The 26,685-nt window shown below is 38.3% G+C and overlaps 1 protein-coding gene across 1 annotated transcript in view; it reads right to left on the bottom strand.

Moving 5' to 3' along the window:
• The window catches only part of plekhh2 (pleckstrin homology domain containing, family H (with MyTH4 domain) member 2), a 42,264-nt gene extending 16,839 nt beyond the window's left edge, over positions 1-25,425 (bottom strand). The window contains exons 1-10 of the mRNA XM_055162647.1: positions 25,295-25,425; positions 21,691-21,820; positions 7,642-7,704; positions 6,795-6,947; positions 5,333-5,416; positions 5,129-5,210; positions 3,927-4,103; positions 2,229-3,103; positions 597-672; positions 387-481 (exon numbers count right to left, since the gene is read on the bottom strand). Of these exons, the coding sequence (XP_055018622.1) occupies positions 387-481; positions 597-672; positions 2,229-3,103; positions 3,927-4,103; positions 5,129-5,210; positions 5,333-5,416; positions 6,795-6,947; positions 7,642-7,704; positions 21,691-21,813 (1,728 nt within the window). The 5' untranslated portion in view covers positions 21,814-21,820; positions 25,295-25,425. The remainder of the gene's footprint in view (positions 1-386; positions 482-596; positions 673-2,228; positions 3,104-3,926; positions 4,104-5,128; positions 5,211-5,332; positions 5,417-6,794; positions 6,948-7,641; positions 7,705-21,690; positions 21,821-25,294) is intronic.
• Positions 25,426-26,685: the final 1,260 nt, after the last annotated feature.

Below are 26,685 nucleotides of genomic sequence, written 5' to 3' on the forward strand. Positions count from 1 at the left end.
TTTTTTTTCACAAATTTACAAATATAGGTGTGGTGATGATAAAATCAGAGAGATGTATGTATATCTTAGGATCCTGGATTGTATAGTATGATTACTGTCTGTGTTTTGTGTGAATGTTGTATTTGTCTGTTTGTCTTTTGTTCAGTTTTGATTTGTTTTTTCTTTCTTTTCTGTAAATGCTGCTTTTGTTAATGTATTAGGACCTCCCCGCAAATGAGATGCTACATCTCAAGGGGCTTCCCTTATAAATAAATAAATACAAATTTAGGTCTTAAAAAATGTTCGTATTAACCTACTCTTCATCATCCTGCTTTTATGTAGCTTTTTGTTGCATATTTTTTGCATATTTTGTCTGTAATAAAAATGTATAAAGTGTTATATGTTACCCCTTTAAGAGTCGTGTAGACTGGTGTGGTCATGTTCTTGTAGATCATAGACGTGTACATGACAAAGGCTGGGTACGAGGACTGGAGAGATGGGTCTGCAAAACAATACAAGAAATAAACAAGAGCTTTAGAATATGGAAGGTCACAATATAAAGATTTCTTGAAAGCAACAAAACTAAACTACGTTGAAAATAAAACCACTGGCTGTACCTTTACTTGCAGAGTCTGTGCATGACGTCTCGGACAGTCTGATTCCTGATTGGGCCACAGCGTAGATACGACTCTCCTGTGGAAAATTCAGATTTTATTTAGAGTTTACTTCAGGACATGACTGAAGATTGTAAACCACAATAATCAGAGAAAAACCTGGTCTTAAGGCAATAACTAACACTCATTAAACTGCTATTAGGAGGTCTAGTCTAGTCCTTATTTCACCTTTGGTTGCAAGCAGCCCTACTAAATAAAAAATAAAAAAAAACAGATAATATTTAAATATATTTCAAAGGTTGTGGGATTGAAGCCCATAATATTGTGTTGAATGTTATTGTGAATTTGCTGTTTAACTGCCATATTTACTTACAGGTGATAAATGGACAGTTCTGCAGGAAAAAAATATGTAAAAAATTTCAGTGTTACAGAAGAGCAATGATTATAAAGTATTATAAGTAACATATCATCCCTTCATTAAAATTCACAATTTAGTTTGAACCTTGAGAATATTTGGGATTCTAAATTTAGGTCTTAGGCATTACTCCACTATCTACACTATTAGCCTCATATTTGGGATTTCATTTGTCTTTATTAAACTGTAGAAATGCATATGCAGTTCAGTTCAACTTTTACTTTTACTTGCAAGGTATGACATTAAATTTGTCTATTTTCATAAAGACAAATGAGGTGACACCACTAGGCGAAAGTCCAGCTCAGATCTGTGGAGAGGTGACCCTGCTTAGTAAGAATGCATGTTTTCCAAGATACTGTTCTGCAATCGTAGAATCACCTGAATACACCTTGAATAAATAAAATTGATAATTAGAAGGGTGGTTTCAAAGATCAGACAATTGAAAGTTGCTGGACTATTGTAATGCAATTAAATCGACATATATCTCTAATAATATCTTAATTTATTAATTTCATATTGCTCTACCGGGGCTAGGTGATATTGCAATAAATAAAAAACGTTTTGTAATCATAATCCTATGGCGTTATTTTTGCAATATTGTCATTTTTGCAGACACTTTTTCCCACCCATTCCTCCTATTGGTCAGGCTCTCTTATGCTGAGTGATTGACAGGTGGATTTAACCAATCACAGTGAAGTGGAACTCTTTTTAATAACATTTATAAATTTAATACCTGCCTGAATCTTGATTAAATTAAGTTAGTTGTTAACTCGAGAAATCGGGCATATCGTTCACCCCTATGTTCTACCATATAAATCAGGGGTCCCCAACCCCCGCGCCATGGACTGGTACTGGGCCGTGGCGCGAACCCTCCCTCCCATACGACATGTGAACCGCGCCTTCTTCCGTGTTTCCAGCGCCTCTAAACCATAACTAAACCATAACTAAACCAGAACTAAAGCCAGAACTAAAATCAGGTCTCAACCAGGTCTAAACCAAGTACAAAATCAGGACTAAAACTGGATTTAACCAGAACTAAACAATGTCACCTAGACCATATCTCCTCCTGTACACCGTGTGAACCGCACCTGCTCCTATACGCCGCCGGTCTGTGAAAATATTGTCCCAAAAGGAGCCCACACCCTCAGCCTACGAAATATTGTCTGACATAAAACCGTTCCATGGCACAAAAAAAGTTGGGGACCACTGATTTCCCTCACCCAAGATGGCAGCCTGTGCAGAGGGGGGGTTGGAGGCTTGTTCCCCGGAATCGTCCCATCAGACTCCACCTTCTCTCCCTCCACCTGCGCACCAACTTCAGTCAAACATGAAGAGTTCTGTACAGACGAACCCGCTCCAACAGCAGTGGTAGTGGAGGAGGGGGGAGGAGTTTTGGAACTAGGTGATGGATCCTTCCCCGTTTCCATACAGATTTCCTGGTCTAGGTTGGTTTCGTGGGGTCTGAGAGGGCGGAGCATGCTTAGAGCGTTCCTGGTTTGTCCGTGTGTGATTTCAGATGGGATAGGAGGTTGGCTTAGATGTTTTTTCGCTAAAGATATATTCATAATTCCAAATCCGGTTGGAGTTCTGAGTCGTGGCTGTTTCGGTGAAGCAGGAGTGTCTCTAGGATCCTGGGGAGGGCGTTTTGGGGTTAGTGCTGGGGTTAAAATCGGACTAGGAGTGTTGGCTTCGCTTGATGATGATGAAGAATCTAGCCTTTGAGATTGGAAACGTTTATTAAGTTCCTCCGAATCTTCCAGCTTGATTTTGACAACCTCCTTACTGCCCCCTAGTGTCCGCTGCATGTCATCATCAAACAGAGAACTGCTGTCGTCCGATGCGGTCAGATAGGCTTCGCTGGTTGGTCGGCTGAATTCCAAAGCTCCGCCCCCTTGCTCCTCTGATCCTGCACCCTCGCCTTCAGACGCAGCGCTGGACAGCACAGAGGACACGCCCCGAGACGCCCGACCACACACGCTGCTCTCCTCCAGGCCTTCGGAGGCGCTGTCCTCCTCTAGAGAGAAGACAGAGCTGGGCTGCTCCGAGCTGTCGACCTCAGCATCAGGAGCAGAGGAGGTGGGATCGCCGCTCTTCTCTGTCAGACAAAGTTATAACAATAAATAAAACATGTCTGCAAACATTACCTGATAATGAGAGCAATGGTTATAGAAGCATTTCATATAAAGCAGAATGTCTCTTTGCATATTACAAGATTCTGGCCAAGGTGTGATAAAAATGTTTTTGTTTTCTTTTAACTTTTTCCTATAAAAAATGTAAGGCTAGGGCTGCTCGATTATGGAAAAAATCATTATCATGATTATTTTGGTCAATATTGAAATCATGATTATTTAAATTATTATTTTTTAGTTACACGATGCATTTATTAAGCAGTTCTCTCAAAAAAAAAACCACTTTGTTATTGATCATTTACACAAAACTTTCAAACTGAACATAAATATAGGCTACAAATATGTACTTAAGAGCAGTTTTGTGACGTATAAAACATAAAATGAATAAATTATACTTTAAACATGAAATAAGGCATAGAGAAAATCATAAATGTATCCAAAATAAACTATATATCCAGCTGTTTTACAATCTCTATACTTACAAAATAAAATAAATACACTTATTTATATAAAAAATATCGCAAAATAAACATTGTTAAGCTTTAAATCATTTCAACTTGTTTATGTGAGTTTGAATTGCGATCAAAATTCGATTAATTGCACAGAATTAATGTTGGCCATGCAAAACTGAAATAATTACAAATCCAAATGTTTAATACAGGTAATCTAATGTAATATTTTTCCAGCTCAAATGTAAAGACTGAGATGTTATTACCAATTAGACCCCAGTTGCTTTATCCAAATATGCGACTAGAACTTTGGCATCTTAATAATTTCTTTCGTGAATACCTGTAGTGTCCCCCTCCTCTGCCTCGCCCGTAGAGCTGAGGGCTCTCTGTGACGGCGAGGGCCCGGTCAGGACCTGGGGGCTCTTCCCTCGGACCTGGAAACAGCCGAAGGTCAGGCTGCTCAGACGCTGCGCCTCCCCTGGTTTGGTCTGGGGTACTGCACTCTTCTGCTCCAGCTCTGAACACAGCAATTCAAACATGCAGCTATTTTATATAACAAAAACAAAAGCTTATATCAGTTTTAAGTAAGAGATTTTAAATTCTTAAAGATCCTGAACATGATTTTCCCATGTATTTGAGCAAAATCTGTCTTGTCCAGTCACAGATATATGGCACTTTTTTTTTCAAAACTTTGTTCTGGTCTCTAATACATGCACTTGTTTAGTCAAAATTTTATCCTAAATTTGTCTTGGTTAATATTTGTTTTAGTTATGGTTTATTATTAAGACTTGGTTTATTCCTGTTTAATCTTGACTGTCTGTAGTTAGTACCAGAGGTGAGGACTTGCAAGTCGTGACTTGGACTCGAGTCAGACTTGAGTCACTATTTTTAGGACTTGAGACTTGACTTGATAAAATGGACTAAGACTTGGGACTCGACTTGGACTTGAAGGTCAGTGACTTGGGACTTGACTCGGACTTGAGCCCTGTGACTTGAAAAGACTTGAGAAGCAGTTTGAAATCTGAATTCTTTCTATTCTCACACTAAGACCTTGTCAAAACATTTGATTCATTGATTTGTTTTTATTTCAAGTTTGTGCCAAAGAGAGAAACAATAATCATGTATACTGCATATACATCGTAAACAACAGAAAAGCACATGTCTCGAAAGGAAGTGGGAAGAAGAAAAACTTATATTAACCCATCCCTATCCTTTAAAAAGGAAAAAATGAACTAAATTAAAAACTCTTATATACTCTATAAATACTCATATACAAAGATACTTTGATTTTTTAAGTACAATTTATCTTAAAAGTCATATAAATTGCAAAAATCTAAGCTTTATTTGGTATTTCAAATGACTTGAAGCTCAAAGCAGACGACTTGGATTTGACTTGGACTTATGAGCCAGTGACTCGAGACTCGACTTGGACTTGCCTGTCTTTGGAACTTGAGGTCAAAGACTGGAGACTTACTTGAGACTTGCAAAACAAAGACTTGGTCCCACCTCTTGGTTAGTAGCGAATATGCAGTTTTCACTCACCCTCCACTTGTTTCTGTAGCTCCAAGATCTCAGCCTCCTGCTGTTTGTTGGTTTCTCTTAAGGCTGCATTCTCCACTTCAAACTAAACAAAAAACATAGACTCTATAAAAAAGTAAAGTGGATTACATCGCCTAAAACATAACCTTAGTTTAACTCAGACAAATGATTCTTAGTCTGAACAAAGTAAACCATTAAACACATTACCTCAGACAGTTTGAGCATCACCCACTCTTTGATTTTAGCCGCTTTCTCTTCCACTGTTTTGGCATCTTGGAGCCTGCTTTGTTTCTGTTCAGGACAATAACACAACATGTAGGTCATTCTGAGTTTTTCTTTGTTGTAACAAGATAATACACTGATATATTACAGTAATGACTCATGTTTAGAGATGTCTATAACAAAAAATTCAGACATTTATAGATTTAATGTTTTAGCAGTCTACTTGATTCACGAGGGTAGGGTAGAATAGAATAGAACAGAAAGCCTTTATTGTCATTATATTATAGTATAATGAAATTTAGAGCTGCTCTGTCACAGTGCAAGAATTAATTAATTGATAAATAAAACAAATTAACAGTTCTCATTAAGCAGGGTGACAGCTTTGGGAAAGAAGCTGTCCCTGAGTCTGTTGGTCCCAGCTGAATGTAGCAGTTATAGGAGTGAATATGGAGTTTTTGGAGTCCCATATTAGAAATAAAAATGTATTTACAGACTAAGTAGCTAAATACTAGCCTGATTCATCAGCCGATTTCAATTTGTTTCACTTCGTAGAAACCGTCTGACCTCACGGTGTTAGAATTTGTTCGCTCGGCGTTGGATACTTTTTATCATTTAACCAATCGCTGCTATTTGGTTGTGACAAATGTAATGCGCCGCTAACTGGTTTATTAAGCTTTTCCCAAATCCCGTAGGAAGAAGGGCAATAACGTCTTTCCCCTTGATAAAATTCACCAAACATTCTCTTTGTTCTGGTTTTAAATCCTCGATCTTGGGAATCGTTGACAACACTGAATACATGTCTCTTCGCTGATTGGCTGGTGCCCGAACTTGCACTTCTAAAGGTTTTTGTGAACCGTCTATTATATTTTGATTCCTGACCTAGTCTCTGGAGAGAAATTAAATTGAGCAGAGGCACTAGGTGGCGCCAACTGGGCTAGGTAAATACAAACACCAAGATCATATAGAGTGAGTTAATCTGAACATTTTAAGACCAAAATAACGAAACTCCCTGCAGAAGTTACGGAGAGATTGGTGGCAATTTATGTAAAGTCAATTGGAGCCAGAGTTGATGGAGCTGGAAGTGCCCACGTGTTCCTATTTGGAGTGTGGTGTCTAGCGGGTTAGCTATGTCCATTTATATAAATACAGTCTATGCTTGTGATATACAATTACAAGGACTAAACAATGCCCTTGTGCTGCTTACATTTCAACGGTTTTCAGAAAATGTTTGTTGAAGTATAAACTACAGATTTAGTAAGTTTCAGTATAACCATATATTCAAGTGCAATTAAATCCTGAAGCCCTAATTGCAACTCTGAGTAACCTGCATTTTTGGAGAATGACTATTTCATGGCTTAGACTTAAACTAAACTTTTCCCTGGTTGGATCATCACATTCGTTTGTATAACATCTGTCACACACATGTCTCTCTGTGTTTAGCCCGTACCTGCTCCTCCAGCTGCTGCTCCAGATGTGAGATGGTGTCATTCTTCTCCTGCAGCGCGGCCTGGAGATCCTGACACTGTTCAAACAAACGCACCTCACTACTGCCCCCTGTCTGCCCCTCTGGAGAGCGCAGCTTCTCCTCCATCCACTGCACCTGCAAAACAAGAAAGATTATGGAAAGTAATCTCATAGTGTGATTTTTCTTGTATATACGCAACCGGCCAAAAGTTTTAGAACATCACACTTTTTCCAGTTTTTTACTTTTTACTGTTTACTGTTGCAAAATGGGTTATAAACTTTTGATTCATGAAAGTGTCCACCTTTGGCTCAATGAGGTTTAAGTCTGTTTTCGAGTTCGCCATCTTGTTCTTTTTTCCTGAGGTAGTTTTGGCAGAGCTTGGACTTTTATGTGTTTTGTTATCTTTTATCTTTTTTTTAACCTCTTTCTTTCCTATGTACCATTTCAAGCTCCTCATTCGACCTGCACGACTTGAATTGCAATAAATAACTCGAAAAATTAGGGTGTTCTAAAACTTTTGACCAGTAGTGTATTTAAATAGTAGGACTGAGTTCAGCGTCAACATTTTTATTGACATTTAAGAGATCAAATGTTAATAAAAATGTTGACACTGAACACAGTCCACTGAAATGTGAACTGATAAACAAATACACGAATCCCATGAATTTCAACAAGATTTTTCAATAAAAACACAGCATATTTTGTTATTTGCAGGGGACTTTCGAGCATAAGTACATAAATACAGCCTTTGATAATTGTCTCGATTACTCAAATTGTCATTTCAGTGTAAAAGCAATAGATTGTGCAGCCCTTAATTATATTGTGTTACCTGTTGGTGAGCGACAAAAGCCCGTTTCTCTGCATCGATCACCTGAGCCTCCAACTGTTGAATCTGAAAACAATGAAATATTTTTAGATTAATATATGCTTTTATACATTTAGTAAATCCACATCATTGCTTTTCATTTATAGCTGGGCATGCTGAAGAACTATTACCCCTTACATACTAGTAGTTGGGTCAAATTTTACCCGTTTTGACATTAAACTGTAGTCAAAATACACTAATCATCATTCTTTGATCCTGAAATTTGATGACTTTTCCAGAATTTTGCCAAAATATACAAAAATGAAAATATTTAAAAATGTCATACTTTTGTACAAGTGCTACAAATTTTTGGACACTGAGGCTGGCTCGGGTCACATTTGATCCATATTTATTGAGATGGATTTTAGCTCTATCAGCACGGTTCAAATGAAGCAAAACAGAAGTTTTAGAGAATCTTGAAACTGTGAAACTGTACAGACCATGTTTGTGTGTATTTTTTTTATGGGACATTGGTGACAGAGTTCAAGAGTTCCTGATCATCGTGTTTATGGTGCACTTAAGGAACAGAAGTCAATCAAGGGGGAGAGAGATATTTTCTTCTAAGATTGTTTTCACTCAGGACTAAATAGATCTGTAGTTCAAAATTTGGTATAGACACTTGCTATAAAGAAATTCTTCGTACGGGTCAAATTTGACCCCAATCATACTGTGAAGGCTTAAGAAATGAACAGTTTGTAAGGGTTAAAGAACTGAGAATGCCTTGGGGAGCTGGAGGAAGTGTCTGGGGCAGGGGTCTCCAACCTGTAGCTCGGGAGGTACCAGTAACTCTCCACCCCTTTTCAAGTAGCCCGCCAAGGGATTTCTGAATTACACATATTGTCCCGAATAACCCAAATTTGATTAATTAGATACCTATTATTATTGTAAATCTATCATTTTAATGCCTGACTTTGTGCATGCATAAATAAATAATGTTTTATGTTTTATATTTTATCAAACTGTACCCCATCTACATCTTGCCATGGCTCTAAAATGATTAGCTCTCTGGAATGTTCGTTTTGTCGAGGTAGCTGACTGGAGGAAAAAGGTTAGAGACTCCTGGTATGGAGTGAAGGACGTCTGGGAGTCCCTGCTTAGACTGTTATCCCTGCGACCCGGTCCCAGATAAGCGGAAGAAAATGGATGGATGGGTTTTGCAAATATCATACATTTATTTTTTTCTATGTTTAGCGACAATTTATTGAAATTAAACCAGACTTTAATTTTATGCAACTCCCTCTCGACCATTTGAAAAAGCTGACTTTGGTCTTCACCTGAGCAGTAGAGAGTAGTTTCTTAACATCATGGACCACATTTGGGATGATATGTGTTAAATGCCTTGCCCAAAGACCTCTCTCTATCCACCTCGTCGTATTGAACAAACTTGGCCGAATTGATTCTTCTCAGGTGAAAGCGTTGCTTGTTGTGACATAATGACGAGGCGTTAGAACTATAAAAACACAGGCAGGTCTTTGTTGAATTTTTCGCTGGTTAAAATGTGCACCTCAGGGTCACACAGTTTTCACACTCTGGCTCCAGCCTCAGACCAGAGCCTTGAAAACACACAGCGAGCTACATTCCTGTTGAATTTCTCGGCTGAAAGCGGTGGAAGTGGTAGAGACGCAGGCTGGGTCTCTGAAGCGTCAGCAGCTTTTGGAGGGAGGTATGTGCTAATGCAGAGCCACTCATGGAGACCACAGAGAGATGAGTTTACACCGACAGACTGGGTTAAAGAGCTGGACAAATGAGGCAGATCAGAGCCAGAGGAAACCTGTGTTTAGTGAAACTGGAGAGAGACAGTATTAGAGTAAGAAGAGAGATTTACTGCATTGGCATTAAGGGAATTTAGTAAATAACAGCGCATAAAGTGGTGGTACGTAATGCTACTGTGTTTATAAACTGTTAGGATTCAGTATTATTAGGGTTCAAGTACACAGTTTTGACCAGGTCCTCTGCATTTGACCCATCTGGGGCAATCTGTCAGTCTAGATCTTGAGCCAGACTTGGTCAGGATTTCCTAAAATACAGGATTTTACCATGTTGTTTATGCCAAGGAATAATTTTAGTTTACACTTGCACACACAGTCATACATCATAACTGAGACTAAATAGGACTTTATACGAGCTGGTGAATGACTAAACTAGGACTAAACCAGGACTAAACCAGGACTAAACCAGACCAGACCAAGACCAAACAAAACCAAACTAGGGCTAAAACATTACTAAACCAGTACTAAACCAGGACCAAACTAGGACCAAACTAGGACCAAACCAGGACCAAACCAAGACCAAACTAGGACCAAACCAGGACCAAACCAAGACCAAACCAGAACCAAACCAGGACCAAACCAAGACCAAACCAGGACCAAACCAGGACCAAACAAAACCAAACTACAGCTACAACATTACTAAACAAGGATCAAACCAGGACTAAACCAGGACCAAACAAGACCAAACTAGGACCAAACAAGGACCAAATCAGGACCAAACCAGGACCAAATCAAGACCAAATCAGGACCAAACTAGGACCAAACCAAGACCAAAACAGTACCAAACCAAGACCAAAACAGTACCAAACCAAGACCAAACCAGGACCAAACAAAACCAAACTACAGCTACAACATTACTAAACAAGGATCAAACCAGGACTAAACCAGGACCAAACAAGACCAAACTAGGACCAAACCAGGACCAAATCAGGACCAAACCAGGACCAAACCAAGACCAAACCAGCACCAAATCAGGACTAGACCAGGACTAAACAAGGATCAAATCAGGACCAGACCTGATAACATTAACTTATAAAACAGGAATCACATTTTAAATACATTTTATGCCCAAGAAGTTCAGTAATTTCTTCACATTTGCAAGTATTCGTAGTTAAGTACTGTACTACTACTACTACTACTACTACTACTACTACTACTACTACTACTACTACTACTACTACTACTACTACTACTACTGCTGCTACTAGTACATGTATGTTGGTGTATATTTTCAAACATGTGAGTGTGTCTTGCCTGTGGTCTGAGCAGGTTGTGTGGAAACAGTGAGCGGTGGTTTGGGTGTGGTGCTTTTGGAGCTCTGACCGTTTCAGTTTGACCAGAGTCGAGGAAAAGTGCAGATCAGCAGCTGAACGCAGAGAGCAGCTGAAAACACTGTCACTGCTGCGTACGAGAGCGGGGCATTTGACCGTACTCTGTTAATACTGTTACTTGGATGTGTTTTTAATCTTGCACAGGGCCTCGGATGAAGTCATTTTTGAATGTGGAAACTTGTGTGTCCTTTAAAGAAATTCATGATGTCTTCTCTTTAATAGTTTCATTAAAATCAAATAAAAAAATAGGTTGTTTTGAGCTTGACTAGTTTAAAGTGTTATTACTTTAAAATTACTTCAAGGCTTGGTTAGTCATGTTTTGGTAATGGTTTGGTCCTGGGCTCATACTGTTTTGTTCCTGGTTTGGTCCTGTTCTGGTCCTGGTCTGGTCCTCGTTTGGTCCTGTATAAGATCTGGTATGGTCCTGGTTTTGGTCTTTTGGTCTTTTGGTCTTTGTCTTGTTCTGGTTTAGTCCTGATTTGGGACCAAACCAAACCAGGACCAAACCAGAACAAAACCAGGGCCAGACCAGGGCCAGACCAAACCAAGACCAAACCAGGACTAAACCAGGATCAAACCAGGACCAGACCAGGACTCAACCAAGACCAAACCAGGACTAAAGCAGAACCAGACCAAGACCAAACAAAGACTAAACCAGGACTAAACCAGGACCAAACCAGGACTAAACCAGGACCAGACCAAGACCAAACAAAGACCAAACCAGGACCAGACCAAGACCAAAGCAGGACTAAACCAGGACCAGACCAAGACCAAACAAATCCAAACCAGGTCTAAACCAAGACTAAACCAGGACCAAACCAAGACTAAACCGGGATCAAACCAGGACCAGACAAGGACCAAACCAAGACCAAACAAATCCAAACCAGGCCTAAACCAGGATCAAACCACGACCAAATCAGGACTAAACCAGGACCAGACCAAGACCAAACAAAACCAAACCAGGACTAAACCAGGACAAACTAATATCATAAGGAATAGACAACAACACAAAAATGTAAGCAATCAAAGCTTTTTCTCATTTAAAAGTTGTGTTACTTCAAACAAAATATTACTCAAGAAAATGTAAAAATACTGCGTTCGAAAACTACATTAGAAAGTACAATCCACTTGTGTTGTTGCGATACTAAAACGTCAAATCTAGACTCGATACTCAATACCACCACAATGATAATAAAAAATAATTTCCATACAACATATTAATACTGAGAGTAATAAACAGATGTGCAATTTCTTGTATTTCCTGGTGCACTTTCGGCTCTCCACACAGTCAAGACTTTAAATAGATCCCAGAGTTTACCACGAGCGACAGAGCACATGTGGCTCAGGGCATATATAGATGTGGCATTATAATTACAGGCTGTAGCAGTGAGCGGAGAAGCTTCAACTGCATCTGCATCTGGACTATTTAAAGACGAAGAGATAGACCAATAACACGAGGGATGGACCGGGGCTGCAGCTCAGACACAGGGGAGTTTTTAGCGAAAGAAGGTACCATGGGCGTGTGTCACTTCCTGGAGAACTCAAGTGAGAAGCTCCAATGACAGGTTAGACGGTGGTGCGGTTAGAAATGATTTTGACCTTTGTAATTTTTGGCCCTCGTAAAGTAAAGTTGAAAGGAAGAAGACCCATTTCTGAGTATAGTACAAAGCAGACAGATTAAAACATGATTACAAGGATACACCAGTTACAACTTGGGGGAAAATCTCAGAATGAACTACAAAAAATTGAATTGGCGAGATTTTTTTTCCAGGAATTTCATGTGAATTTTATCTCTGTCACAAGGCTACAAGAATGTGGTAATGTTACAAGGTTTGATCCTAAAACAACAAGACCATGAAGTGCTCTCCCTGCTCTGGTTTTCCTGCCTGGCCAGCCAAAAAAAATCACGTTTCTCCAACACTTTACAATGACGTGTAGTCTGGGTCCAGTTTTATCTCTCCCTGAGTTCAGATGGATGTGATTGACAGGTGGATAAGCTTGGACTTGGGACTTGAAAATATACGTTTTTAGAAAATACTTTTCTCTTTTCAGTTGATAAATGTGGTGCTGAATTTTACTGAAACAAACTGGAACATGTCCATTCCACTTTTCTGTTTGTTACTTTGGATGTAACTGAAGTACTGAGACGTGGTATCCTCAAATGTACTACAGTAATATACAGTAATATACAGTAAAACAGAGGGAACTACAACACACACGATACTTCCATTTCAGTGCAGACACATGACAAAAATAATTATTAAAAATAGTTATTAAGCACTTTTAAATCTTAATTCTTTCTATTCTGACCGCAATGATTCACACTAAGATCTTGACAAGACTTTTAAGGAAAAATTAGCATTTCTACAACTATATAAATACTCATATATAAATATACCATGACTTTTTAAGTACAATTTAGTATAAAAGTCATATAAATTGCAAAAATCTAAGCTGTATTTGGTACTTTTTTGGTTTAAAGACTTGAAATGACTTGAAGCTCAAAGCAGATGACTTGGACTTGATTTGAACTTTTGGGCCAGTGACCCAAGACTCGACTTGGACCTGCCTGTATTTGACTTGGGCTTGACTCAGACTTGAGGTCAAAAACTTGAGACTTATTTGAGACTCGCAAAACAATGACTTGGTCCCACCTCTGCTCATGGTCTATATGAAAACAAAAAACAAACATGGCTGGTTATGAGAAAATATATCTCAAGGGATTGAAAAATATTGTGGATTTCTGATGAATCACGGAAGCACAAAATTCGGTTAATCTGAGGTTAGAGAGATTTGATTTTGTTGTAAATGAGCTGCTCTTTTTCCCATGAAAAATAAACACAGCTCTTTTTGAGTTTTGCCTGAAACGCATTCGAGGCGGTAGTGACCAGACTGAGAGATCTTCTGGATAAAATATGAAAGAACCAGTCTGGATCCCAGGCTACTGATTTTCTAGCCAGGCTGGGGCCACCTAGTGCCTCCATTCCATTTCATTTCTATCCAGCAACTATGTCAGGAAGTGGAATACATTAGACGGTTTGCAACCCCAGAAGTTATAGACCCCAGAAGTTATAGACCGCGCACCGGCCAATCAGTGAAGAGCTGTGAAGCCACTGGGTCTCTTTTGTGGTCCAGCACAACAGTAAACAAAGCAGTCAAGATGGATGTAGATGAAGACATACATTCTGTGTTGGCAACAATTCCTGAGATCGAGGATTTAAAGCTGGAACAAAGAGAATGTTTGGCAAATTTTATCAAGGGAAAAGACGTTATTGCCCTTCTTCCTATGGGATTTGGGAAAAGCTTAATATACCAGTTAGCTCTGACATGGACTTGAGGTCAAAGACTTGAGACTTACTTGAGACTTGCAAAATGACGACTTGGTCCCACCTCTGGTATACAGATTAATAATAAAATATTACTCAAACATATGTGAATGGAACCAAATGCAACTCCAGGAATGTTTCTGATGAGATAACCTTCTGACATGGTTTGAATGCTCACAAGAGTCAAATATGCATAATATATAGGACCTTTAAACTGGGAGCTGCCCCACTTTTAGATTTTTGATTCCATCTCTGTTCAGTCTGTTGTTGTGCTTTTGGTCAAGAGAGACACTTTACCCATCTTACTTATGACTAGGTTATGTGATGGGCTGTGGTCAGGGTCCTGATGGCACACACTGGCAGCTGCTCTTCTGTCAGTCAGTCAGAGCAGCTGTGACTATAGATTATCAAAGTGTGGATAGGATTATGTGATATGCTTCAAGTATCTGGACACAACACATATACTTTCCTAAAACCTCTTAACTTTTGATATCGCTCTATAAACCCTGCAGCACTCAGCTCTTTATTCAGACCTAAAAGTTCAGGTCCATTCCTGAAATTCCTGGAGCAGCGTCTGTGTCCGTCCTCCCCCTGAACTTCGGAGCCCCACCCCCAGAGCTGCACCCCCGCCACCTCACAAAGACCCTCTGTCTGTATACAGCATACAGGCTCTGAGCTCAGGGCCCTCTGTCTGTCAGAGAATAGATCAAAATGTAGATTTCATTATGATCCATGCACTAGGTTTTAGATGTTAACTAATGATCCTGATAATCTGTTTTTTTCATCCCTGTACATTTGCTGGTGGCACGGTGGCTGACTGTCTAGCGCTCACACTTCACAGCAAGGTTCTGGGTTTGATCCCCATCTTGGCCGTTCTGTGTGGAGTTTGCATGTTTCTCCCTGTGTCTGGGTGGGTTTCCTTCAGGCACTACAGTTTCCTGGCCAGGCTGGCGCCACCTTGTGTCTCCGCTCAATTTAATTTCTCTCCAGCGACTAGGTCAGGGATTGGAATACACTAGAAGGTTCTGAAAAACCCCGGTTTGGATGCAAGTCCGGACACCAGCCAATCAGCGAAGAGCCATACATTCTCTGTTAGCAACGATTCCCGAGATCGAGGATTTAAAGCCAAAGAGAAAAAAGAGAATGGATTTTATCAAGGGGAAAGACGTTATTGCCCTTCTCCACTCAACTCACTCACACCACAATACATCACTGATGTTTTCACCCCCCACATAGCCCCTGGTCTCTCAGGTCTAACTCTCTCAACTTATTGTCTGTCCCACCATCCCACCTCAAACCCAGGGGAGGCTGAGCTTTCTCTGTTGTGGCCCCCAACCTTTGGAATGCCTTCCCTCATTACCTGAGATCTTCCTCCTCCCTACCTCACTTTAAAAGTCTTGTAAAAGCACATTTTTCAAGATGGAGTTCAACAGCCCATAAGCTCTATTTTAGACTATTATCTTTGTGTATCAAGTCACTCTTTTATGTAATATTTTTAATTTTTTTGTTATTGTTTCACTGTGTTGTGTTTCATGATGTAAAGCACTTTGGTGCAACTTGTGATGGTTGTTTTTAAATGTGCTATATAGATAAAATGACTTGACTTGACTTGACCTCTTGCTATGGGAGTTGGGAAAAGCTTAATATACCAGTTAGCCCCCTCAGCAGCGCATTACATATGTCACAATTAAACAACCCAGAACCCAAAACATGCAACAATATCACAGCGATGAATCCCTGAGTGCCGACTGCTGCTAAAGAAATGTCCCAGTGACATTGAAGGATGGGCAAAATTTCCCTACCGTGTTAATAAAGGGTTCATAACCTCACATGAAAACTGAAATAATAATAATAATGAAAATAGATCTTCCTCATTAATATCCATTTTTTGTGACCAATAGTGCTGGAACATAAACACATCAGATAATTGCAAAAATATTATGGCACTGTATAGTCATATCACCCAGCCCATTTATATTGTGAGAAGAAAAATGCCAAAATGTAGAAAAATACACCAGTGGAAACATGGAGGAGTTTAGCACCAAAATAGGTTCCGCCTTTACACCTGCGGGCTTGATGTATTACCACACTGTATATTGTTTTACTGTGATAATCTTTGAAAAATAGGCAGAAAGTTATGATCAAGATTTGGACACAGTCTTTAAATATACTTAAATAATTCGTCTGTGGTCAGGAGTTAACCTATTTGAGCGTATGGTCCTTATAAAGCGTTGTGTCTGCATTCCTGAATCACTCATTTACTGTTAGTTTGAGCAGATGGCCTGAGCTCACGTTGATAAAATAGTTGAGTAAATCTAATACATATGGGGCTCTCTGTTAAAGCTGGACGCACCGGTCGCCAAAACAAACGCCCCTCCCAAAACAACTACTGCATACTCTCCATCAGTGCATGCTAAAATAAAACTATAATCATTTTAAATAAGTGGTATGAAAAATGGGCTATAGGAAAAGTGTTTGACCCTGTGCTCGGGCTTCCTGTGCAACACACTCACAGCTTATTAAAAACACAGCTTCCTCCCCAGAGAATCACATCACATTTTTGTTTATTTTTCCTTTTATAGACTACACATCTCTCAGGATTTGGGGGATTTCATCAGATGCTATAGAAACGTATAAATCAAGCTCTTTATAAATGCTTTTAGGGCATTGGTTGCAGTCTTTATTTCAGTTTTTGTTTTTTGTTTTATTTATGTAAAAGGGACAATGCATATTCATGAACATACACCTGTAAATACGCCAGAATTAGCCCGAAGACTACTTTTTATCTGTAGTTGCTGGCAGGTCAGAGAGACAGAGACATAAAAACATAAGACACGCCACAATACACAAACACACAAGCATGACATGCAACACTGACATTTACATAGGAGCATAACACTAGTGGTTACGGATTTTTTTTCCTCTTAAGTCATCGTTTCAGATTAGTTTTAAATTAAAAAAATGTGGTGGAGTCTTATTGTGGCTGGGGTGTTGTTCCAGATTTCTGTGCCCTTGACTGATTTCTGAGGTAAAATATTTTTGTTGTCTTCCCTTTGATCCCATTGAGAGTTTATGGGAGCGAGGCCTATACTGTTTGATTTTTAAAAATGTTTTAAATTATAATTTTGTCATTTTGGGGGAATGAATACCTAGCCTGATTCATCAGCTGGATTCACTTTGTGGACACTGTCTGACCTCGCAGCGTTAGAATTCGTTCAGTCAACAGTAGGTGGGTACTTTTTATCATTTAACCAATTGCTGCTATTTGGTCGTGATGTGTGTAATGCTGGTATATTAACTGGTATATTAAACTTTTCCCAAATCCCGTAGGAAGAAGGGCAATAACGTCTTTCCCTTTGATGAAATTCACCAAACATTCTCTTTTTTAGGACTGGGTATCATTAAGAATTTGCCAATACGATACATACCTCGATACATAGGTCACGATACGATACATACCTCGATACATAGGTCACGATACGATACATACCTCGATACAGTGCAATTTAAATCCAATATAGTTCAAAGTGATTCGATACGGTTCAATTAAAATAACGTCTAAATCATGGCTGTGATACTTAAAGTCTTTGTTAAACCACTTCTTGTGCAAAGTTAAAATGAAACACAAACATTTTATTTTAATCATCAAAACAGTGAAAATGTCAAACGTGTCGCATAAAATAGTTTCTTTCCGCTGAACAAGCAACAAAACTGTAGCACTGTAAAAAAATAATTGAGTAAAATATACAAAAAAATACTCTTATATCGATATATCGATACAGAAGCCCACGGAAACGATACTGTATCATCACATTAAACGATACGATATATAGGTATTTCGATATTTTTGCACACCCCTACTCTTTATTACGGCTTTAAATCTTCGATCTCGGGAGTCGTTGACAACACTGAATATATGGCTCTTCGCTGATTAGCTGGTGCCCAAACTTGCCTTTAGGTAACTTTAATACCAATTTTGCTTTAATTATGATTGTTTTTGCAGCTCAAATTGGCAGGGTTACCTTGAAATTGCGGAAAAATAGCCGTAACTACCATACAATTAATGTGCATACAGCTTGACAAACCTAAACTACTTAAAGGTGCATTGTGTGACTTTTCTGACAGATCAAAAGCCAAATAATCAATGCAACTCTACACAATAGTCCTTTTTTAAGTTACAATCAATATATTTAAGAATATAGTTTTTTATACTCTCATCTGAGACACTGACACACTGAAAATAACCACAACACCAACATTACATAGTTTGTCAAGGAAATAAACATCAGTAATGCTGAAAGGCTAGGTCAGGACAGTGGATAACATAGCACAATAAACAAATGGCTTCTCTCTGTGCTCTGTGAGATATGAGGGGGATTTTGTGCTGACGTGTGGGACCTCTGCACTGGTTTAAAACAACAAACCCTGACTCAGTCCTAGTTTCAGAGGGAGGACTTTAAAACGATGAGCTCACAGCATTGAGAGGTCAGCCCACACCAGGTCAAAGGTCATTCAGCATCAAAACTTAAAGGGACACTTGCCTTTTCATGTGTTATAGGGCATCAAAACACAAACATATGGCAGCTGTTAACTTGAAACAGGACAACAAACGCATAAACAAAATATTAATACCTCAATAATTAAGGGCTCTTTATGCTTTTCGCACATCTCAAAGTGATAAACAATAGCTCATTATCCATTCTGTGCTCAATAAAACCAGCTACAACTGTCCAGCAACAACCTCTAAGACCTTCATCACCAACAGAACAATCAGACAAAGCAGTCAAAAGTGTCTTGCTCAAAGACACAATGACAGAACTGGCTAGAACAGGTAGGTTTCTATATGAGCCCTCATCACTACCTTATCACCTCATCTTCTGATCTATACTATAACGTTGTCTTCTCATCAAAAACATATCTAGAGTTGAGTAATCATCAATGATCAGCTCTGGGATTTTAATGGAGAAGTCTACAGCCAGTCCTGTTCATGTAAAAGCATCTTCAGTCTTCAGACTTTTGAGGAACACATTTTAAATTTAAAAGGATGTAATAGTTACGTTCAGAAAATAAATATTGAAAACAAATGTTTAAGGTCAAGACTAAATAAAATAAGATAAAAACTGTGTTCAATCGATATGAGAAAAAAATCTAAATAAAGTGATCTTCAATTCACAAAGCATCATAAGAAATAGAGTTTATAGTTTCCCTGTGAAATCATCTGAACTGCATTTGAACTCAGTGAATAAGTGAGAGATGAAAGGATTACAGCCGTTCAACCACAAATCTCAGGACTTCACGCTGAGCTAAGTGTCTGCAGCCCACGAGGGCCTGGGCCAGAGGAACGAGAGGCAACAGAGGAGAAACAAACACATTCACAGTTTCAGATAAGCTACAAGTTTGTATTATTTTGTGTTCCAAAGTGAACAGTGGAGTCCCAGTACATTATGCAAAGTAATGCTGTTAGATGTTCTTATAAAAATGTCTGAATGAACTGTATAGAGGATGACTGGAATAATTTTAATGCTTTTATGAAAACGCCTGAATTGTATTTGTAATTTATGTGTTAAGTGTTAATGTTATAGTGCCATTTTATAATTTTTAATGGACCCCGGAAAGACTAGACACCACTTCATGAAAGCTAATGGAGCTCCAAATAAATAAATTTATTTATTTATTGGATACCTTATGCAATATATTAGTTAGTTCTTATCCTTGCACAGTCTTAAACATTAAGTTTTGAGGTATGGCATTCCAAAACCTGCTAATGCGGCTTGTACATCTCAAAATTTGCTACTTTTTTATTAATTAAACGGGCATAGCAATATGAAATTTTAGAGTTACGATTGTTGTGATAATCATGATTTCAAGGGCTATTTATTGATCTATGTTCTCAGCAAAATCATCACAAACACACCTGGAATTGTGCTTTGTTTCATTCACACATGTTTAACACAAATCCCTGAATATTATTATCATTCTCACAGTTATTATTTAGCACTTCGTAATTATATTGTGACCCAAATAATCATGTTTATCAGTAAGTCAATTAATCTTGATATACCTAATCAAAACAATAATTTCTTCTGCAGTGTGAGATAAACTAAGCCCCAAACTCAGAGCGCAGCAGTTTGTTTTGCGTCCGGTGGAGCTGACTGTGCCTCTGTAATTGACTGGAGCTGGGTCAGTCCCATGATGCATTGCGTGTGGAGCCCTGTGGTCAGACGGTGTTTACATTACGCTCTAATCAGGTTCCCCAGAGAGAGAGCTCAGATCTGGGCCAGTTTGGACCAGAGAAGTGCAGCTGTGGGCCGGGACAACCTCACTACAGACTACAGGCTCACGTGGAGGGAAAGTACTGCATATTTATATATACTTTCATCATGTCGCCAATGTCTTTAAATGGGATACAGTGGCACTAGCTGGTTTTACTGCTCAATGCTTTTCCACTCATTTTGAACTTTTTCTTACCATACATTGCTTTTACATCCAGTGTCACCATGAAAATGTTACCGTAACCTGTGTTTTGCGACGTGCACTCTAGACCTCTTGGCCAAGTCACTTAAACTGATTAATTAAAGCCACAGTATGCCACTTTTTACCCAGAAAATATAACTGTTATTTAGCCTCGTCTGCTTGTTTCCATGGAAATGCTGCTCCTTTGACTATGGGATTGTAAATATGGCATGAAACACATCTATCTCCCTGGGGAATGTTCCAAAGTGTGGTTTTAACTTTTTATTTCCATGGACTCAAGTGATGTGCAGCCTACAGAAAATTACATACTGCATCTTTAATAGTCAATAAACACATAAATAAAAGTAAGAATTATACATAACGTGCCCTTAGTCAATTAGAGATGTCATGATTTATCAGTATGACAAGTTTACAATTACAGATCTATTAATCAAAATGAATCATGTTTATGTTATGTTTTCATATTTAGTCATAAAATATACTACTACTACTACAATAATAATAATCATCATCATCATCATCATCATCATAACAGTCATAATAATCATAATCATAATAAAATTGCAATGGTGCAGCTGAAATATCGAGATACTTGGTGCGTTCACACTTGAGCAATCATCACAATGAGCAATACAGTAGGAGATGTATTTACCTTGTTGATATGTTTCGGCTGCAAACTGCAAGCCATCTCCTACTGTATTGTCTTTAAAAAGAATCTACGAAGTTAATGTATAAAAGAAGACAAAATGAATGTTTTTGGATACTAAATCCAGAACTAAACCGAGTCTAGACCGGGACTAAACCAGGACAAGCACTTTTAACTTCATTGTGGGATTTGGGTTTCTAAATCAGGCAGAAGGAAAAGTGGATTGTAGGTGGTAATTGGTCTAGTTTAGATTTATGCTAGGTTTTCAGTGAAAAAACTAAACAAAAACTGGAAAAGTAATCAAGCCTGTTAGAAAGGAAACACAGTTATCAGTTGTAAAATATGACTTTCAGCTGCACTTTGAGGTGATGATGCTGTAGATGACCGCAGCTGATTAGATCATAGATAATATATTCGCACACTACTCATCACAATGTGCATTAAATATTGTCTTGAGGCAGACTGACCTTGTCTGCAGTGAGCTCTCGGATCTTGATGATCTGGACTCTGAACTTCATAAGCAGCGCCTCCAGGACCTCACACTTCTCCTTCCAGTCGTCTGGACTCATGGCCTCCTCTCCCTCTGCCATCTCGCCTCTGGAAAAAAAAAAGTTCAGCTGTGTAAGGGATTATTAAAGTGAGGTTTTTAGGACATGGAGCTTATACTTACATTCATTATAATTATCAATGTGTCCTAAAAGCTAAGGAGGGCAATTTTTAATCGAGATTCAGTCATTTCTAGGGATGTAACAATAACCGAAATATCATCAAAGTTCTCACAATAATGTCACGGAACATCACAATATATCAAATTACAAGTGTCTTTGCTTAAATTAAGAGTTATGATGCAGCAACAGCTAAAAAAAACTGTGGGAACTACATAGACCATGATCCTTTGCTTCATTTCAGTATAGACTATAATAGATAATAGAAATAACAGTTCTAACACTTTTAAGTCTTAATTCTTTGGATTAAGTGTTGTCGAGGCATTTTAAGATGAAAACGTTGCATATTCACAGTTTTGTTAAAGTCCACAAAATATCGCAATAAATATCGAACCGTGAGATGTATATCGTGAAAATATCGTACAGAGAGATTTGGATATTGTTACATCGTGAGCTTCCCCACGATATCACAATAAATATCGTACCGTGAGGTTCATACTGTGACAATATCTTATCGTGAGACTTGGATATCGTTACATCCCTAGTCATTTCTAATCATCAATGATCAGCTTGGGTCTTTTTATTCGAGACTTCCAAAATCAGTCCTCTGACTGAAGCATGTGGTTTGGAGCAGAGTTCAGACTTTTTAGTGTTAAATGACATCGATTACAAGTTTAACATATTTTAAGTTCACGACATGCATTATTTTTGTAAATAAAAAAAAAAAAAAAAGGTTCAATATTGGGAATAAAATCATGATACATTTTTTGGCAAATTGCCGAGCCCTGAAGCTGTTGTCTTTTCAATGTGTTGCCTGAGTAACCTGGTGAAATGTTGTTGCGTAACTCTAATCCATGTTGGTCAAGCAAATATTCCATCAGAGAATCATTCACCTTCAGCTACATTAACAGTCAATAGAGCCAGTGCTTAATGGTAAGGTTGAAATAAGTTTAAAAGCATATTCCAGGGTGTATCAGGATATGACCTTGTGTGAGTTAAACTGATAAGGGAACGGTGATGGAAAACATGACGTGTTTTCCACGGACATGAGAGTTTGTCAAAGGATTCAAGCCAACAACCATCTGGTAACTTGGGGTGAGCAATATGCCAAAAAATGTATGTGACGACAACATTTCAGAGTCTTCCTCAAACTTTTAAAGATGTACAATGTCATTTTACACTTGCTTGTCTCCATACAAATGTTGTACTTTGTTACCTTTTTTTCTATCATCTATTCAATTACAGGTGTTTTAATTGCTTCCAAAAATATATATCTTTCTGTGAACTTTTACTTTACTACAAGCAGAGGGGTAAATCGAGACTGAGAGTAACTTTTGCCTCATGTTTTGAAAACAGTCTGCACCTGAAATGTTCCAACATGATGTGACCACTGGGCGTTATCTCTGCCTTCCAAAAGAAAACAAAATACAATTCCACTGCTCCTAAACATGACAAATTTTCCCAACCGTACATTTTAAAACAAATCATAGATTCAGATGGATCCAGCGTGTCAGGCAGATGAAGGTTGATAGAAAAGCATTGGTCTTTCTTATGTTGTAGTAACCTGTCATTAAGACGCGGGTGCGCTCACAAAAACACTCAAACATGTGCAGAGACGGCCATAAAAGAGTTATTTCTGCTGCAGTCTGTGCTGTGGTAAACACTGCACTGAGCAATGAAAAAGTCCCTCTCGCTAAGCAGCAGCAGCGCAAATGTCAGGGGACAATACTCAACAAACAGAGCAAATACTAACACTTTTACTTGTCAAAATACGCAGGTTAAACAGTCTTAAATAACTAATTTTACGAGCTGTAAACATTGGATTTGATTCTCAAGTGACAGCAAGTAAACTTTGTTGGATATCCATAGGTTTCAGAATGATTTTAGGACATTTGTCATAGACAATATAACAATTCAGCACTAAATATGTTATATATTTTGGATGTTCAGCTGTCCTCAAAATGAAATATAAGCTGAAAACCAACATCTATTTAGAAATTAGACAGCTGTATTCAATAATAGGCAAGTTATTATTAATCAATATTAGGCCTACACTGTGCGATGTTGCATAATTGTGATTAAATCAATAATAAAAACCCTGTCACACACTGAAAAAGGTTGGGTACCCAGGGTCTATGTACTTCTGATACAGTATTTTCCAGCTCTCCTCTGTTCTGTGCTCCAGGCGTGACAGTATTATGATAAACGCGATGTGGTTGGTGAGCGCTCCTGAACCCTGACTGTGTTTCTTTCATTCAGCCACTTCCTGTGAGTAAAGCCTCAGCTTTGACCTGAGCCCTGTGTGAAAGAAGAGGCCTCACCGAACAGTCACACATTATACTGGGAATATACGCTTTTTATGAGCAAATAAGGAGTTAAGAGGGATGCTACACACACATTTAATAAATAAAATAGCCTTTTTGAGTGAAAAAGTGCAAACACACCAAAGCACTTAATAATAATGTCTGTTTTTACTGTAAGTTTATGTCTTAGTTAGAAGTGAATCTCAAATGTAAAATAGTGAAATTTCAGGAGTGAGCAGGACAGTAAATATAAAAACTGATCATTTCTGTTTGGCAAAGGAGTGATTTAGTAGACAACTTTATTATCAAGAACAACTTCTACTCTTGCCACTTCTAGGGATGTAACAATAACCCAAATATTGTGATATCGTATCGTCAAAAGTCTCACAATAACATCGTACGGCATCACAATATATCGAATTACAAGTTCCTATGCTTAAATGCGTGTTTTTATAGTAGCAATAGCTAATAAACATCAGGAACTACACATCCCATGATTCATTTCAGCGCAGACATCATGAAGTTTAATGTTTTTTACTTGAATTTTTGGGATTATGAGTAATAATTCACACCAAAATCTTATCAGGATATTTAAAAAAAGTGTCCTATCTAAACTTATAACAAACTCTCCAAAATATCGCAATAAATATCGTACCGTGAGATGCATATCGTGATAATATCGTTACATCCCTAGTTACTTACTCATTACAACAGGCCAATCACTATAACACATTTTTATAATAATATTAAAAGTTCTTCTACCAATAACTACACTGATACTTTATAATTTGGAAAAGATGACATACTAGTATTTTACTAGTAGGCTAATTAAGCTGTACCCTATGAAATTATAAAGTTATAGGCCAATAAAGAGTTAAATTAGTATCACTACAGACAGTTTGGCAAGAGACCTTAAACTTGTAAACGTATAAACTCGTTTTGTTCAGCTACAGGCTTCAAATAAGCTTTAATATACAGCAAACTATGAACAACAAATGAATCAAACGAGTCTTTCCTAAACCTGTTAATGCAAAACACTGTTAACCTTGAATTAAGTTGGTATATTTTGAGGAAAAAACTATCGCAATTCAAAGTTTACTTACCCTGAATCTTGTAAAGCAGAGAGTAGCTTATAAACGCAGCCTCACGTCATGTCGACATTTCCAAACGTGAGCTTCTGTTTTTATTTTTGTCCAAAGTTTCCTAATTCACGATCATCCAGCGTTGACTTTCTGCCTTTCCCAGCGGTTTTCATTCCAGCTCCGAGGCAAAAAGTTAGAGATGGAGGAGGCGTGGCTTTACCAACAGGAGCCAATCAGATGTCCCAAAGGCGGGTCTGGGAATGATTGACGTCTAAAACAGCCAATCAAAACACGGAGCGCTTTTTCATGACCCCTGGGGCTGCCTGCGAAACGTGTGTGCCAACATGTTCAATACAAGCTCTGTGGAGCGGATTAATCAATGTTTTTCTCATTGTACCAGTCATGAATCAATAGTGTTTTCAGGGATATTGCTTCTGTGTAAGGTCATGATTGCACTAAACAATGAATAGGCAAATTATAATGGACATGTTCATAAAATAGCTAATAGTTCTCAAAACATCAATGTTCCTTAAGCCCTTTTTCAGAAATCAAACAGGCCTAAAGAAGATAATGAAACAGTAATAAGCCTCCTTAACAAGATGTGTTCTTTTGAAGGCCTATGCCACAGCTATTGTTATACAGAGGTGGATAAGAGTAATTAAAAGTTGCGTTCAAGTAAGAGTAACATTACTACAAAGTGATATTACAAGTAGAAATGGAAGTTGTGGTACAAGAAATTACTAAGTTAGACTAAAAAAGTATGTGGGAAAAGTAAGAGTAACTTTTGGTAACACTTGGGGATGCAACATGATGTGATTTATAATTGATATAGTTATAGTTAATGTAATTGGAAGGACAAAACATTAAATTATGCAATCCCCATGGCAGTAGTAGAAGTGCAACAAGTGCAATACAACATACAAAATAATGAGCTGTTGGATTTTATTAAAGCTGAGCGGTTTGTTTTTCCTCTATCCATGAAGTCTGTTAAGGTTAGCTAAGGAGTTATGGATATTTGAGGTGCTACAAGCTTTTTACACCAGATCTGGCAGCAAATATGGAAGAAGATCTTTCAGAGGAAACACTGATTGAACGGACCATTTCATTACCAACCAAAACACCAGAAGGGAGTAAGGACAAGGCCTTTCCTGTTGTGTTTATACCTGGCTCCCACTGGACACTGCTGTGATGCTGCAGGACATAGAGGAGGAACATTTTTGACTCATCTGTTGACACTCCTGACCAGTCCTCCTGTTAAAAAGCACCGAGACCTTTGACTGAGACTGAAACGACTGAGACCCACAGTGTAAATGTAAACAGCAACAGTAAACAGCAACAGCAGCAAACTTGAATTTCCCTCGGGATTACTAAACCCTTTCTCTCTCTTTCTCTCTCCTAATAAGGACCATCAG

This window comes from Boleophthalmus pectinirostris, unplaced genomic scaffold (assembly GCF_026225935.1).
Source record: "Boleophthalmus pectinirostris isolate CB_2022bp ecotype Guang Dong unplaced genomic scaffold, ASM2622593v1 HiC_scaffold_5, whole genome shotgun sequence".
NCBI lineage: Eukaryota > Metazoa > Chordata > Actinopteri > Gobiiformes > Gobiidae > Boleophthalmus > Boleophthalmus pectinirostris.